The sequence below is a fragment of the Chanodichthys erythropterus genome, chromosome 3 (genome assembly GCF_024489055.1).
Source record: "Chanodichthys erythropterus isolate Z2021 chromosome 3, ASM2448905v1, whole genome shotgun sequence".
NCBI classification, from domain to species: Eukaryota; Metazoa; Chordata; class Actinopteri; order Cypriniformes; family Xenocyprididae; genus Chanodichthys; species Chanodichthys erythropterus.
Genome location: NC_090223.1, coordinates 40,768,451 through 40,786,995, shown reverse-complemented (window position 1 = coordinate 40,786,995; position 18,545 = coordinate 40,768,451). Strand labels below are relative to the sequence as shown.

The following is an 18,545-nucleotide window of genomic DNA, read 5'->3' as shown; positions in this document are numbered from 1 at the left end:
TAACAAAGTTCACACAGCTAATATAACCCTCAAATGGATCTTTACAAAGTGTTCGTCATGCATGCTTCATGCATGCATCGGATTATGTGAGTATTTATACTGTTATACTGTTTACATTTGATTCTGAATGAGTTTGATCTGAATGAGTTTGATGGTGCTCCGTGGCTAACGGCTAATGCTACACTGTTGGAGAGATTTATAAAGAATGAAGTTGTGTTTATGAATTATACAGACTGCAAGTGTTTAATAATGAAAATAGCGACGGCTCTTGTCTCCGTGAATACAGTAAGAAACGATGGTAACTTTAACCACATTTAACAGTACATTAGCAACATGCTAATGAAACATTTAGAAAGACAATTTACAAATATCACTAAAAATATCATGTTATCATGGATCATGTCGGTTATTATTGCTCCATCTGCCATTTTTCGCTATTGTTCTTGCTTGCTTACCTAGTCTGATGATTCGGCTGTGCAGATCCAGACGTGTAATCCCTTTCATAATGTTGGGAACATGGGCTGGCATATGCAAATATTGGGGGCTTACATATTAATGATCCCGACTGTTACGTAACAGTTGGTTTTATGTTGAGATTCGCCTGTTCTTCGGAGGTCTTTTAAACAAATGAGATTTATATAAGAAGGAGGAAGCAATGGAGTTTGAGACTCACTGTATGTCATTTCCATGTACTGAACTCTTGTTATTCAACTATGCCGAGGTAAATTCAATTTTTCATTCGAGGGCACCTTTAAGTCTTACTGACCCAAACTGAAAGGTGGTGTATATCTGACAACAAACACAAGAGCAAGAGCAAGAGAGTGAAAGGGAGAGAACCTGTCAGTGATGGCTGATTCTCTGCTCTGTTCTGTGATCTGGAGGTCCTCTGATAGGGATGGACATTCCTCAGGCTTTGGAGCAGATCTCCGTGTTCTGCTGGAGGACGTAGCGGCTTCCGTCCTTGCCCTCTGTCTCCAAGGAGCACTGGAGAGACGAGCTGGAGACGGATCCACAGTTGACATATGTCTCTCCTCTGTCACCTCCCTCTCTCTCCTCTCTCCCCCATTCTTCTCCAGGCCATGTCCGTTCAGGTCATCCCTATCTCTGGTTCCACTCCTCCACACAACTCCCTCTGAAGAGCTCTTTTTCAAGATGCCTTTAATCTGCACTGAATTCTGGGAGTTGCTGTCTGCTGCAGGCTTCAGATGGGGTGATGAGGTGAGTTCGGAGGAGGAACCCCACTCCTGTGAAGAGCTCAGCCCAGAGTGACGCACTTCACTGGGCTTCAGATTGATGGAATCAGCCTGCTGTCGGTCAGTGAGGTGAGGCGCCAGATGAAAATGAGGAAGCTGAACAGGCCCTTTCTGAAGCTTAAGCAGAAGAAAGGCTTATAAATGTCGCTGAAAAAAATCCTGAGAAGGTACTCTAGAAGTTAGTCACAAGATTAAAAAATCCCCTGTAGAAAAAAAGGGCTTATGTTGTGTTTTTGGATGCTGCTTAACTAACTTAACTAGCAAGACTTCTGTGTTCAGTGAAACTTTTTCTGGTGAGCAGCATTACTACAACAATCCTGATCCTAATATCCAGTATTTCTACTTTATTTTCCAGTAGAAAATATCTAAACTTCCTTCACACAAGATTTTCAGATAATATATTTTGAATGAAATGTATTACTTTTCATCCTGTTTTAAACATTAAAGGATTAGTTCACTTTCAAATTAAAATTTTCCTGATAATTTACTCACCCCCATGTCATCCAAGATGTTCATGTCCTTCTTTCTTCAGTCGAAAAGAAATTAAGGTTTTTGATGAAAACATTCCAGGATTTTTCTCCTTATAGTGGACTTCAATGGCCTCCAAACGGTTGAAGGTCAAAATGACAGTTTCAGTGCAGCTTCAAACGGCTTTAAATGATACCAGACGAGAAATAAGGGTCTTATCTAGCAAAACAATCATCATTAAAAAAAAAAAAATGTAAATGTATATGCTTTATATAAACAAATGATCGCCTTCCAAGGGGTTCCGCCAAAAACGCATTTTCATATTCTTCAAAAAGCTTACGCTGTATGCCCAACGCCTATTCTACTTATGGAAAAAAACTGAACTGGCGCTGCGTTCATTCCGTAAGTAGAATAGGGAAGGTGTAGGACATACAGCGTAAGTTTATTCCTCGTCTGGGATCGTGTAGAACGCTTTGAAGCTGCACTGAAACTGTAATTTTGACCTTCAATGCATTTGGAGGCCATTGAAGTCCACTATAAGGAGAATAATCCTGGAATGTTTTCATCAAAAACCTTAATTAATTTTTGACTGAAGAAAGAAAGACATGAACATCTTGGATGACATGGGGGTGAGTAAATTATCAGGAACACTTTATTTGAAAGTGAACTAATCCTTTAAGCTTAAAAAATGACATAGGGTAAAAAAAAACAACTCAAGAATAATAATGAAAATATGATACTTTAATTTTTTTGATGGCTAGCACCAACCATGATTTTTTAAATCATGACCACTAGATCTGAAGCTGACGCACACTGATTAAAACATGCTGACTGGACAGATTTAACAGTTACTCCACAAGTGGCAAATAGAGATGATGCCTAGTAATCACAGATGCACGCAGACCCATATATTTATGCACACCAAATATACTTACCAAATTGACCTCATCCACAGTGATGGGCTGTGTGCGGTAGCGTGCACCCTTCTGTCTGCGTCTCTCAGAGGCCTCTAGAGGGCTGCCGTCTCTCCCGGGACTCCCCACTGCACCCATTATGGGCTGAGACAGTTTGTTAAAGAGAGCCAGTTTCTCACTCATAGACAGTTTAGTGCCAGCATCATCCTCCACCTCTGCCTCAGGCTCACCTGTCTCGCCTGACTGAGGACTGAAGGAGGAAGAATAGACCGTGAATAAGGTCATTCATTTTCCCAAATATGCTGTTTGTTTTAACCTCAGAATTACTTCTTCAAGTATTGCTGTAAGCATAGATAGAGATTTTAAGATACATGTATTGTTAAGATGCAAGAAATATTTGATAAGGAAGCCCTGCCCACCTCGCTGCCATCACTGTTTCCTCAAAGGTGATTGGCTGAGTAAGTGCTCGAGGATCTTTGTTACGGCGAACTCTGCGCTCATGGAAACTATTACTGGAGCGAGGTTTGAGGAACGAGGATGCCTCGGGTGAAGCTGTCTTCTCCAACTCCTGATAGCAAAATAACAATGTAATTAAAAGTATTAAATGGTGAAATTAAAAGATGAGAGAGAGAGCAGCAAATGTATATAATTTACCAAGAGATGCAGTTTTTCCAAAAAATGCTATTCTGATAAGTACGATTTTTATTTTAATACTTTTATTAAAGAACGAAGCATTCAATCAAACAAAAGTGACAAAAGGACATTTAAAATGTTACAAAAGATTTAAATTTGAAAATTAATGCTGTTCTTTTGAACTTTCTTTTTATTAAAGAATCCTGAAAAATGTATTATGTTTTCCACAAATATATTATGCAGCACAACTGTTTATTATCAGCACTGATGATAATAATAAATGTTTCTTGAGCAACAAATCAGCATATTAGAATGATTTCTGAAGGATCATGTGACACTGAAGACTGGAGTAATGATGCTGAAAATTCAGCTTTGACATCACAGGAATAAATTACATTTTAAAGTATATTTATTTAGAAAACTGTTATTTTAAATTTCAGTAATATTTCACAGTATTAATGTTTTTTTTTGTTTTGTTTTTTTTTTATCAAATATATGCAGCCTTGGTGAACTTATTTTAAAGGGATAGTTCACCCAAAAATGTGACAAATTTCTTATCATTTACTCATCCTCAACTTGTTCTAAACTTGTATGAGTTTCTTTCTTCTGTTGAACACAAGTGAAGATATTTTAAAGAATGTTGGTAAACAAATAGTTGGCCATTGAATAAAAAAAAAAAAAAAATAGTATAAGAGGTCAATGGTTGCCGTCAATGTCTGGTTACCAACATTCTTCAAAATATCTTCTTTTGTGTTCAACAGAAGAAAGGAACTCATACAAGTTAAGAACCACATGAGGGTGAGTAAATGATGACTGAATTTTCATTCTTGGGTGAACTATCCCTTTAAAAACATTAAAAAAATCTTTCTGACACCAAAATTATAAAGGTATTGTAAACAGTATAGTGTAATTTGAAAAATTTAAATGTGTCAATTCAAAACATCTTTAACTGCGTATAGAAACTTAATTACTTCATGCTTTACCAAATCTGTTTGATTTTCTTTCTTCCATGAAATGAAACAGGAGAATTTTTGCAGAATGTTCACACTGCTCTTTTCCATACAATGAAAGTGAATACTGACTAGGGGCCATCAAACTAAAAAAAATGACCATAGAAGTGCTGGTCTGTTCAACTCATTTATGTAACAAGATTTCAGTCATTGCATATATTTTTGTGAAAATTTACTTGTGTGTTCCACGGAAAAATGAATATCATTTGTCACATCAACATGTGAGTGAGTTAATGACATAACTGTTGTCGTTAGGACAACAATCCGTTTATTTTCTGTATCGCCAAGAAAATTCAATGACAATGCAATTTTCTAATGTCTCTGTCTGTCTGTGAAGTGGGTCAGTGGCAGAATGAATAAAATACAGCGCTGACAGTCTGGGTAAGGAAGTCACAGAGTAACAAATGAAACCCAGTGGGTCATGCTGTAACCAAACACTCACAGGTGTCTTATTACCACCTATGACCCAAACACAAAGCATAAGAACAGAGAGGAAAAAACATACTTGAGCAGAAAGAGAGTGAGAGAGATTATGCCAACATTATTAGAAATAATACCTATGGTAAAATAAATTACCTTGAAAGTGCATTGAAAATTAATTTCCAAATGTTTCCTATCAGCATCACGTTTCATAAATTTACTGCATCCATAACAAATTCCAGAAGATTAAAAACGCCTTTCTATGTGAGAATGTGTTCTGTGTGTGTCATTTCTGACAAGTGAGAAAAGGAAAACAAAAAGGTCATAAATGTGCGAAATACTAAAACATCAAAAGGTGTATTTTATGGTGATGGATACAGTAATTATAATTAGCTTCTATTAAAAAACAGTAAATTGGGAAGTCCCCAAAAGGGTAAATATATACAAGGTGTGTGTGTGTGTGTGTGTGTGTGTGTGTGTGTGTGTGTGTGTGTGTGTGTGTGTGTGTGTGTGTGTGTGTGTGTGTGTGTGTGTGTGTGTGTGTGTGTGTGTGTGTGTGTGTGTGTGTGTGTGTGTGTGTGTGTGTGTGTGTGTGTGTCTGTGTTTTCCATCCATGGCAATGACCTTTTTCTATTCAGGCTGCAGCAGTTGCTAAAGAGATACGGTGGGCTCTTGTTTCACCTACTTTAAACAGAGACATCTTGGCAGCTACACTCATCTTGGCTCTGTCATCTGTCTTTACATCCACTGCAAGAAAAATAGCAAGCACAACATTACAAGGGGAAAAGTATCTCCAAGTCACACACATGCATTTTAGAGCAACAGAAATGCCACGGTAATCAAAACTGACACAGCGTAACATACTGCATTACTCATAATGTGGCACAATGTGAACAAATCCTGCTGATTCACACCACACACACACACACACACACACACACACACACACACACACACACACACACACACACATATGCGTATCTAATTGAGGACATATACATAGATTAACATACATTACATAGTTAAGTGTCTGTAATTCAAACCCTACCGCCAAAAGACATTTTGTTTGTTCAGAACGATTTTTGCAATTAAGGACGTCCCTATAAAATGTTTTTGTAAGAGTTGGCTTAGTCCTGGGGACTAATTAATTTGTCCACAAACTATAGCTATCCAAACCATTACGCATTTGATTCACCTTAGATCATAATGGTGAAATTTCTGTGTGAGATCACTAAATGACTAACAAACTAATCATACATGTTCTCTCACACACTCATAAACCTATTGCTCTGTGTTTGGCCAAATGCACAAACAGTCTGGCAGATGTATTCTTCACCTGTGCGTACTTCTCTTGAATGGCAGATTTATGAGTGATCTCACACACACGTTGGGTTTCCATGTTTTATGGGGACTTTCCATAGACGTAATTATTTTTACACTGTACAAACTGTATATTTTATCCCCTAAACCTAACACACACATCATCCCTCCTTTTGTTTCTTAGGGCATGTTAAGTATAATACTAAATGTGTTTTTAATGAATTAGACTATATGAGTGTCACTTACTGTCCTAAAAAGCATGGCTTATATTTATAACTCTTTAAGCTTTCTCTAATACAGCATCGTAAGATTTATCGTCTCACCACCAGTAATAAAACATTATAACTGTTTATGAAAGTATCCACTTACTCAGAATATATGCATGTGTAAAAGTGTGTAAGAGTGTGTTTATGTTTCAGTTTACTATGGTATCATGCACATTTCCGTTACACACGCAGTTTCACTTTTATGAGTTGTTTTATAATAAATCTTGCAATACTATAAAAATTTAATTTTATATATATATATATATATATATATATATATATATATATATATATATATATATATATATATATATATATATATATATAGTTATTGTGTTGCATTGGTTCTATGTAGTGGAAGTGTTTCAAAACTCCATACAGGCCCATATATATTATATACACTACCATTCAGAGTAGTGTATATAGTATACAGGTTTAGGGTCAGTAAGATTTTGTTAAATTAATTAATACTTTTATTTAGCAAAGATGCATTAAATTGATCAGAGGTGACAGTAAAGATTTTTACCTTGTTACAAAATATTTCTGTTTCAAATAAATGCTGTTCTTTTAAACTCTTGAGCAGCAAATCAGCATATTATTATGATTTCTGAAGGATCATGTGACACTGAAGACTGGAGTAATGATGCTGAAAATCTTTCTGACCCCAAACTTTTGAATGGTATTTGAATACTTGATTTCATAAAAAAATACTTCAATATTATAACATCATCTTTGTTTTTCTCAATTCAGTTTGTCACAATAATGTCTACTCAATTCAGAGTTTCAACTAAATTTTTTCATTTGTAATTAAATTCAACGCTGTTGAAAATGTGCAATTAGCTTCTCACTTGCAGGTTTTAACTTGCAGCAAATTACTTAATGTTCCATTTTAGTTGATAAACATTTATACTGCGTATAACCTATAGGTTAAGCACTTACTTTCCGAGGTGTCCTGATTTTCGTCATCCATTGTTCTGTGAAATGAAGAACTTTATGAGAAGTCTTAAAGTAACATGAAGGACCACAAAATCAAGCTCACATTCAACCACTCACTCAGTCTTTCTCATGCAAAGTAAGTGATACAATACATGTACATGTTATGCAGAAAAAAATGAGATGACTTCACACCAGATCTGCTTTAACAAGCCTCTCCTGCACTACAGGCATTGTGACACACTCAGACACATCTGTGCAGTTTATATGCATGACATAATGCTATCTATTAAAACTGTGAACTCTAACACACACACTGTTTGATGATCCTATCAAGCACATGGGATACACGCTGAACTCATTTCTTGACTCAAAGGAAAGGACCGTGCTGACTTATGATATCTGGCATCTGTTAATGTATTCCAGGTATTTATGATTTCTAAAGGTACAACACTACTAAAAAGGCCTTTTTAGTCTCAAATATCAACAAACACACATAGCACTTTCCTAAACATTTATTTGTGGTTATGCATTCATTTTCCTGATCTAATAACGTTTGGTTTTAAATAATTGTAAAAATATATTAAGTGAAAGAAAATGCTTAATATTACTTAAAATGTAAATATTATTATATATATATATATATATATATATATATATATATATATATATATATATATATATATATATATATATATATATATATATATATATACATATAATATGCCTTAAACAGTGTCTACTTATACAAAGTGCAAACAGCCCACCTTGTTATATATATGTGGTAAAGTGCCTATAATGGGTATTTTATGGTGGGTTCAAGTATTTAACAGGTAGGTTTAGGAGTAATAGGAGTAGGTATAAGGGAGGTAATGTCAAGTAGCAGCATCCATTTATGATATTTAAATAATCATAAACACTGAATATGTTGTTATGATTGCATACTGTTTTATAATATAATACATTATAACACTGAGGAAAATAGCATGTTCCTCTATTTGCACAAAGTATAAATAGCTTCTAACAAATATTTTTACTTAGTGCAAAGAAAATACTTCTATTTTTACTTTAAAGGTGCTCTAAGCGATGTCACACATTTTTAGGCCAAAACATTTTTGGTGACATACAGCAAACATCTCCTCACTATCCGCTAGCTGCCTGTCCCCTGAACACACTGTAAAAAACGCTGTCTCTGTAGTCGCCACAAGCTCCGAAAACGGCAATAAAAACAAACTGGTGCAGCCTGGACCACGAATCATAATAAACACGCTCCAGCCAATAACCGACAAGAATGATTTTAGATACGCGCGTTCATGACTGTTTCAGGAAGCATGGAGGGGAGGGGGAGGAGTAGGGAGGGTCTAGCTAGCCTCCGCTTTGTTTGACAACACTTCAAACGTCAACAGGAAGTTACTCCACCCAGGATCACTTAGAGCACCTTTAAGAGGGTTAGTTCACCCAAAAATGAAAATAATGTCATTTATAACAAAATAACGACTTATATAGTGATGGCTGATTTCAAAAACACTGCTTCAGGAAGCTTCAGAGCGTTATGAATCAGTGTGTCGAATCATGATTCAGATCGTGCGTCAAACCGCCAACGGCTGGAATCACGTAACTTTGGCGTTCCGAACCGCTGATTCGACACAAAAGATTCATAACGCTCCGAAGCTTCCTGAAGCAGTGTTTTGAAATCAGCCATAATTATATAAGTCGTTATTTTGTTTTTTTGGCGCACCAAAAGCATTCTCGTCGCTTTATAATATTAATATTGAACCACTGTGCTCACATGAACTGATTTAAATATGTTTTTAGTACATTAATGGATCTTGAGAGAGGAAATGTCATTGCTCCCTATGGAGGCCTCAAGGAGCCATCGGATTTCAACTAAAATATCTTAATTTGTGTTCTGAAGATGAATGAAGGTCTTACGGGTGTGGAACGACATGAGGGTGAGTAATAAATGACAGAATTTTCATTTTTGTGTGAACTAACCCTTTAAGTGTAAATATACCTGTGATGTCAAAGCTGTATTTTCAGCATCATTACTCCAGTCTTCAGTGTTACATGATCCTTCAGAAATCAGTCTAATATAATGATTTGGTGCTCAAGATTATTATCAATGTTGAAAACAATTGTGCTGCTTAATATTTAATACTTAATAGTAGACTTATAGACCTACCATCTGCTTGATAGTAGAAACTGTGATCAATTTTTTTAGGATTCTTTGATGAATAAAGTTGAAAAGATCAGCATTTATTTAAAATAGATATCTTTTGCGAGTGTAAATGTATATATATATATATATATATATATATATATAGAGAGAGAGAGAGAGAGAGAGAGAGAGAGAGAGAGAGAGAGAGAGAGAGCTTTTATGAATGGTTTTTGTCACATGAAAAAAGGTTAATGACAAGCATAACACCCAACTAAGTTAGTGTGTCTAGGTAGTAAGCAACTGCAGGCCTGAGAGGAGATCAAAGACAGTCTCCATACCCACAGCTCTCCTTTATCTCACAAGCTGTGATGGGCTGAGTACGGAAACGTTCACTGTTTTTGCGGTTCCCTGCAGGATCCCCTGGCATGTATCGACGGGTACGCCGACGACTTCCCTCGGCACCTGGTTGAACCGCTAGGTCAAGAGTCAAGGCCACCACACCACCATCAGTGGCTCTGATGTTTGAGTACACAGACCAGAACAGATGGTGGAGAGGAAGAATGTGTGTTTGTGAGGGAAACAGAAACAGAGAAAGAAGGATTGAGTCAAAGGGAAAGATTAGAAAAGGACAGTATGACTTCTCACAGCACACTGAAGATGGTAGAATGTTAGACAGCATCAATCACACTGTCACCATGGTGCCAATTAGCATTGTGTTAGCACCACAAAATGTGCACAGAATACAATTAATTACATAAAGAGATAAATGAATCCTAAAATTGACCATTTAAAATACAAGGGCATTGGGTAGCTAAACACTGTTAAGCACATTAGAAACTTACTTCTTTTATTATATTTAAAACTTTTTAAAAGCTTTTTAAATGTGTTTGAAAGTTTTTAAAATAACGATGAATTAAATTTATTAATTGCTGCTAAGAACTATATTTATTATGCAATAATATAAGAAAATGTTTCTATTTTCACTTAGTGTAAATAATCCTGTGATGGTAAAGCATCATTACTCCAGTCTTCAGTGTCATATGATCCTTCAGAAATCATTCTGATATGATGATTTGATACTCAAGAAACATTTCTTAGTATTATCAATGTTGAAAACAGTTGTGCAGTTTAATATTATTGTGAAACTGTGATACAGTTTACTTTTTTATGATACTTTAATGAATAGAAAGTTTAAAATAACAACATTTATTTGAAATAGAAACATTTTGTTATTTTATAAATGTCTTTACTCTCACTTTTGATCAATTTAATGCATACTTGCTGAATAAAAAGTAGTCATTTCTTTAAAAGAAAAATCATATGACCCCAAACTTTTGAATGATAATGTATATACATTATAAGAATATATATATCAGGGGTGGCTAATGCTGGTCCTGGAGAGCCTCAGTCCTGCAGAGTTTAGCTCCAACCCTGATAAAACTCACCTGCCTATAGTTTTCTAGCAACCTTTCAAACCTTGATTAGTTTGTTCAGGTGTGTTTGAATAGGGTTGGAGCTGAACTCTGCAGTACTGTGGCTCTCCAGGACCAGGGTTAGCCACCCCTAATACATATCATATATTTTAAAAAAATAAGTTATTAAATTATTAGGCTGTTGTGAATATGAAAATGTGTAAATAAGTGTATTTTTGTAACAAATTAGAAATAAGTGGATACTTAAAGGTACACTATGTAACTTTTTTGTTCAAAATTAACAAAATTTAAATAGGTCAATACATCATCAATCCTTGTCTTACCCTGTTTCACTATGGTAAGCTTATTATAAGTATGTATATTGTAGACCTAGCAGGATGGTGGTCGCCAGAAATTACGCATTTCTCGTCATATCTGTAAATAGAGAAATGTTACTTTGAGGTGCATATGGTGTAAGAGTGGCAGAGTTTAGTCAAAACAAGCAGGAAAGTTGACATGAAGCATGCTAAATTGCGAAGCTCCAGATAATCAAACGTTTCCAAAAAACACTGAATTGAGGAGAGTCTCCTGGCAAAAAGAGAACGTGTCAGAGCTCGTAATAAAACAAGAATCAACATTGGCTTGGCTTTTCGGAGACGGAGAGAACTGAGGATTTGAAATGTTGTAAAAGCGACGCAGAGATGGTGTTTTTATTACTCAACGGGTGAGTAAGGAATTTTTTTTAACAGATTAAACTACCATATGTAGCTCTCGTTGATTGTAAAGCATTATCTATTGTGAAGGGTGATTTCATTATGGTTGTTGTACTGCTGTGCTAGAATTTATTTTCAAGGAAGTACAGTGTCTATTAATGGGTAAAGCTAAAGTAACATCTTCAGCTGGTCAGCTTGAGATCCTTTTTTATCTAAACTGATTATATCTCTTAAGCCTTATAGCATTATTAGCAGTAGGACAATCTTTTTCATCCACACAGTCACGCAGATCCAACGCACAACCAAAACAATGTTGTACCGCAAAATGCATGCAGTTTTGTTTTTGAACTGTTAGAGGGCCAAAAGTTACATAGTGTACCTTTAATGAAATATCATTATTATGCAGAATAGAGGTGTTAGAGTTAGCGATGGCCAGATAAACGAAAATGTTTGCCTGTGGCAATACAAACAGAATGAAGCAGGAAATGAACACACACACTGAGGTGTCCCTACACTCTATTAGACGGAGCTGGGCTCGAGGTTTGCTGTAGAAGAGCGCTCTTCAGCTGGCCTACTGATACATGAGTGTGTAACTGGGGTGTGTCAGGGGTTGAGGGCCCATGGGAGTCTGGAGTGTTTTCCCCATCCACTGTACCAGACGAGCCCAACAAACATTCCCTGGAAAGGGTTATGGAGAGAGGCAGAAGACTTCAACTACAGAGAAGAACTGGAGGAATTAAAGTGTGCAAGGCAGAGACATGCACAGGAGGGATGGTGCAGATATAGAGAATAACGAAAGTGAAGCCTAAACAATGTATACACTCAAAAAATATGTAGGCTTAAATCTAAGATTTATTTATTTGACTTTTTGTCAGTCATGCATTAATGAAACAGGTAAGATTTCACAGTAAACTGAATGTTTACACACAATAACCAGCTTTATATATTTATCAGTAAATCCAATTTGTTTCAATCTCATGCATTTTGACTAATTTAATATAGCTTGTTGCACAGCTAGCCATGTTTTAACCTTAGTTTTTAACTGTATAAATTGAATTATTTTCACAACGAACAGATTTGTGCTGATTCTAAGCATTTGTGCATTTTGAAAATAAATATTTAGATACAATAAAATACAAAGATGCAAATAGTTAATAATAAACTATGCTATGATTTTTAAGTGTAGAAATCTTACTTGTTTCTTACCAGTTTCATTTATGCATGACTGACAAATATCCATCACATTCAGTTTATTAGCATGTTTATGTTAAATCTGTGTAATCCAAATCCAAATTTAGTAGAATTTTTATGTTGGGAGGATTAGAATATATCCAAAGCCAGAAGTCCTGAGAGATCTTGTGAATATTTGCACAGGATTTTATCCATAACGCCCTCATAATACATAATGCCTACTTTATGTCCACAATAAACTTAGGAATGTGTTTTAAGAAAGTAATTAGGATGAATTTTGAGAGAAATGACGCAAATCTTTGCATACTCAGCCTCAGGAAAGCTCACCTGTTTTGGTGTGTGTTCTCTCCACTGGCGTTCACCTTACATCCATTGGAGATCATTGCAGGAACAGGCCGTTCTTCTAGTGGTGTTCGTCCATTCCTCCCCATCCCTCCATTCATTCCTCCTGAAACAGACTTATCCACATAGGTAGAGTCACGGACACCGCGTCCTTCCCTCTCTCTTCTCGACCACTTAGACGGAAGCTCCTCTTCCTGGCTGCCGTAACGTTCAGCCAGTTCTCGCCGTCTCTCTGCTTTGTAGCGAGCTATCCGCTCAGCTCTGGACTCCTGGGCTACATTTTCCATTTTGTCCATATCATCAACTCCTGTTTTGTCACTTTCAGTGTTTGAAGTAGGCAGAATAATTCCTGGTGTATGATCAAGATGACACCTCAATTTTGAAAACAAGGGTGGAGTCACAACCGAAGAAATGTTTGATTGATCAGAAGCTCAAATTACAGCAGGTTCCTCTAATATTATGTTTGTGTACCATCCTGATCACTTCCCCGAGGACATGGCACTGTTGAAAAGCAAATGAAAGAATTCTTGGTTAAAACAGACATATTCATCCGCTTGACATACAGAGGTGTCAGATATCTATAGATAAACACCCATACAATTAGACTGTTTAATTATAATTTCTACCTGCAAACCTGCAAAATTAGCATTTACCTTTCCTATTTATCAGTGTAAGTGTACTCCATGACCTACTTTATTAAGCTTCTGCATTTGGGAAACTCCTCTTGCAGTGACACTCTACACCACTGAAGTGCAGCTCAACTCAGCAGTCTTTTTAAGGCAAGCCATTCACCAGACAAGCTGATCCATCAACACCAACACAGATGTACTTTAGTAGGCCTATATTTTAGTCTCAGCAGGATTATTAGTATTGGCATACTACGACACATTTAAGTAAATAACACAAGTCAAACAGTAATAAAATAACAATTGCCAAACACACACACACACACACACACAAAAAACTGCATACACAAGCTTAAATTCCAAGTTTTTGTGCTACAAAGAACAGGCAATACTGCATAAATGATTCAACTGAATAATGCTTGTTTATTGTGTATCAGATCTTTTCTTTTTGAAAGACCCCAATGACCTTTCAATAGCTCCAAAAATATACTAACAGTGTATTAATCAGGGATGCATTTATTTGATCAAAAATACAGTAAAAACAGTAATATTGTAAAATATTATTACCATTTAAAAGGATGGTTTTCTATTTTAATGTAATTTATTCCTGTGATCAAAGCTGAATTTTCAGCATACTCCAGTCTTCAGTGTCACATGATCCTTCGGAAATCATTCTAATATGCTGGTTTGATGCTCAAGAAATTATTATTATTGTTATTATTATTATCAATGTTGAAAACAGTTGTGCTGCTTAATATTTTAGTAGAAACCTTGATACATTATATCTCTGTTGAAAAGAAAGCAACATTTATTTGAAACAGAATTTTGTTGTATCAATGTAATATTCTTTATTATCACTTTTGATCAATTTAATGTCCTTTACTAATAAAATTATTAATTTTAAAAATATATATTTTAAAAGAACACTCCTGCTAATTATTATCTTTTTGGGTTTTTGCTGTTTGTTTTACTCTATTGGATAGTGCTGATGATTCAGTACTATCTGTCAAATAGATGTCGATGGTCAGAGAAACATGTTTTAAAGGAAAACTATAATTCAGTTTAGAAATTAGTATTATTTATTTTTATGCTTCTCTGCATTATTTCTGAAGAATAACACGAGGAACCTGAAGAACAAGTGGAGCAAATGCATCTGGTGTGAATACAGACTGTAAGCCATAATCTTGTTAGTCACACTCTGCTGTAATGCATGAAATTACCCAAACAGGGCCAGTCAGAACATGCCTTCCTAAATTATCATTCATGACTCAACAGATGTGGTTACCTAGTCACCAAGCTGCCATACCAACACAAACACAGCTTTACTCATACATAAATAATTACATCACCATCTTATCACCCATATACAACATGGACCTGGCATGTGGACGATGGTCAACCCATGGGAGCCCTCCAAGAGAGCTGCATCAAAGAGGAGCTATGAGTGTGTGTGTGTGTGTGTGTGTGTGTGTGTGTGTGTGTGTGTGTGTGTGTGTGTGTGTGTGTGTGTGTGTGTGTGTGTGTGTGTGTGTGTGTGTGTGTGTGTCTGTGCGTGTGTGTGTGTGTGTGCGCGTGTGTGTGCGTGTGTGTGTGTAGGGGGGTCCTCTCCTCCTAAATAAGCAAACTGTAAGCATCAGCATTCTGCCAGATCCGCTCACAACTGAAACACAATAGCCTCAATATAACAACAGAGCAAAGATCCAGCAGTACTACAGCAGAGAGAGGGGTACAACTTCACTCAGTGAGCCTTATATGGTGTTTCAGGAGCCCAAAGCAGAGTCTGAGCTCTCAAATCTACAGCAATAATTTAATGAAGAATCAGTTTCCATGATGAAAATAGTTCTTTGAGGAACTTACAAGAACTCGAAATACTGTCATTTGTTAATACTGGAAATTACAGGTTGATATATTTAACTCTGTGACATCACAAAGTTCAAAGAACAAGTCAATTCTGCAATTCAAGACTGCATCATTTATGGATCCTCCAACTGTCATCCTGGTACAACTAAAAAGCTGGCCTACATATAAATGCAGATAAATAATATACAAGTCAGTAATTCTATGCTATTTTGCCACACACACACACACATACAGTGGGTACGGAAAGTATTTAGACCCCCTTAAATTTTTCACTCTTTGTTATATTGCAACCATTTGCTAAAATCATTTAAGTTCATTTTTTTCCTCATTAATGCACACACAGCACCCCATATTGACAGAAAAACACAGAATTGTTGACATTTCTGCAGATTTATTAAAAAAGAAAAACTGAAATATCACATGGTCCTAAGTATTCAGACCCTTTGCTGTGACACTCATATATTTAACTCAGGTGCTGTCTATTTCTACTGATCATCCTTGAGATGGTTCTACACCTTCATTTGAGTCCAGCTGTGTTTGATTATGCTGATTGGACTTGATTAAGAAAGTCACACATCTGTCTATATAAGACCTTTCAGCTCACAGTGCATGTCAGAGCAAATGAGAATCATGAGGTCAAAGGAACTGCCTGAAGAGCTCAGAGACAGAATTGTGGCAAGGCACAGATCTGGCCAAGGTTACAAAAAAATTTCTGCTGCACTTAAGGTTCCTAAGAGCAGAGTGGCCTCCATAATCCTTAAATGGAAGACATTTGGGATGACCAGAACCCTTCCTAGAGCTGGCCATCCGGCCAAACTGAGCTATCGGGGAAGAATAGCCTTGGTGAGAGAGGTAAAGAAGAACCCAAAGATCACTGTGGCTGAGCTCCAGAGATGCAGTCGGGAGATGGGAGAAAGTTGTAGAAAGTCAACTGCAGCCCTCCACCAGTCGGGGCTTTATGGCAGAGTGGCCCGACGGAAGCCTCTCCTCAGTGCAAGACACATGAAAGCCCGCATGGAGTTTGCTAAAAAACACCTGAAGGACTCCAAGATGGTGAGAAATGAGATTCTCTGGTCTGATGAGACCAAGATAGAACTTTTTGGCCTTAATTCTAAGCGGTATGTGTGGAGAAAACCAGGCACTGCTCATCACCTGTCCAATACAGTCCCAACAGTGAATCATGGTGGTGGCAGCATCAGCTGTGGGGTGTTTTTCAGATGCAGGGACAGGACCACTGGTTGCAATCGAGGGAAAGATGAATGCGGCCAAGTACAGGGATATCCTGGAGGAAAACCTTCTCCAGAGTGCTCGGGACCTCAGACTGGGCCGAAGGTTTACCTTCCAACAAGACAATGACCCTAAGCACACAGCTAAAATAACGAAGGAGTGGCTTCAAAAACAACTCTGTGACTGTTCTTGAATGGCCCAGCCAGAGCCCTGACTTAAACCCAATTGAGCATCTCTGGAGAGACCTAAAAATGGCTGTCCACCAACGTTTACCATCCAACCTGACAGAACTGGAGAGGATCTACAACAAGGAATGGCAGAGGATCCCCAAATCCAGGTGTGATCCAGACTTATGGCTGTTTTAGATCAAAAGGGTGTTTCTACTAAATACTGAGCAAAGGGTCTGAATACTTAGGACCATGTGATATTTCAGTTTTTCCTTTTTTAATAAATCTGCGAAAATGTCAACAATTCTGTGTTTTTCTGTCAATATGGGGTGCTGTGTGTACATTAATGAGGAAAAAAAATTAACTTAAATGATTTTAGCAAATGGCTGCAATATAACAAAGAGTGAAACATTTAAGGGGGTCTGAATACTTTCCGTACCCACTGTATATATATATATATATATATATATATATATATATATATATATATATATATATATATATATATATATATATATATATATATATATATTATTATTATTACTATTATTATTATTTTATTTAAACCTCTAAACAGACTTTTAATGCAAAACTGAACCAGATCTTCAGCAACAATATCCTCTCTACAGGGAGCATGAGAGTCAGGTCTCATCTGAGAGTGACTTTCCTGAGAGATTTAACAAGCTTAGCCATGTCACGAGTCTCACGCCCCCTGATAAGAGTCTCAAATCAGGAGAGCACACAGTACAGTATGTAACAAAATCAGAATGTGTATGCTGATTTTAAACATCTAAATAAATATTTATAAATCTATTAATATTTTTGTAAAACATAAAAAAATATTTGAATGTGCATGTAGCAACATCTGTGTTGTCATCTATTTAACTTACCAAAAAATGTATTTTATAAGTGGTTACAAAAGGGCTTAACTTATCACTGCAGGCTATCAGTTTGGCACCACTTTGATTTTACTTAAAACTTACATTTTATTTATTTTTGTGTGCGTAATATAACAGTGTCCTTTTTGATGACACCCCAAACCTCCACAGCATCCAACAGTAAGCAACAAAACAAGGTGGTTACACTAGAGACATTATGATGAGAGAGTCAGAAAGACAGAGCGAGTCACGTGAGAGAGGGAGTTTGAGGATACAGGATGGAAAGGCGCTGTAGTAGCTGGTTGACGTTTGGGATCAGTTAGACTCATCAGTCCTTAATCCGGTAACTCTATCTGACATGGACATGTGCTGAGCACAGACATACGCAAACAAACACACACACATAGACGCCAGCATTCACGATTCACTAGATATGACTGAGGTATTCTCAGCACACGCTACTTATCTTGCTTAACAGCTGCTAGATTAATTGTAATACAGCTAGCTTATGGCAGGTGTGTTTTCTTGTTTCCTTGTGGCTGATTCACAACAATCCAGCTGCATTAAAATTAAGTCTCATATAAGCTTGTGCCAGGAAAAACAGGTAATACAAGATGCATTTGAGATACACCAATTAAATAGTTTATTAATCGCCAAAGGGTTTGTACTCATGTTGAAAAGAGAAACAGGAGCAGGTGAAATACATTCAGTATGGTACACATCTTCAGATGTGCTTTAAACTATTGATTTATTC

General features: G+C 36.5%; 1 protein-coding gene across 1 annotated transcript in view; it reads right to left on the bottom strand.

Annotated features, from left to right (window-relative positions):
• Nucleotides 1–18,545, bottom strand: part of svilc (supervillin c) — a 35,024-nt gene that overhangs the window by 12,733 nt on the left and 3,746 nt on the right. The window contains exons 2-9 of the mRNA XM_067382288.1: nt 13,019–13,534; nt 12,014–12,178; nt 9,714–9,890; nt 7,224–7,258; nt 5,384–5,445; nt 3,055–3,203; nt 2,657–2,885; nt 838–1,370 (exon numbers count right to left, since the gene is read on the bottom strand). Coding sequence (XP_067238389.1) covers nt 838–1,370; nt 2,657–2,885; nt 3,055–3,203; nt 5,384–5,445; nt 7,224–7,258; nt 9,714–9,890; nt 12,014–12,178; nt 13,019–13,329 — 1,661 coding nt within the window. The 5' untranslated portion in view covers nt 13,330–13,534. The remainder of the gene's footprint in view (nt 1–837; nt 1,371–2,656; nt 2,886–3,054; nt 3,204–5,383; nt 5,446–7,223; nt 7,259–9,713; nt 9,891–12,013; nt 12,179–13,018; nt 13,535–18,545) is intronic.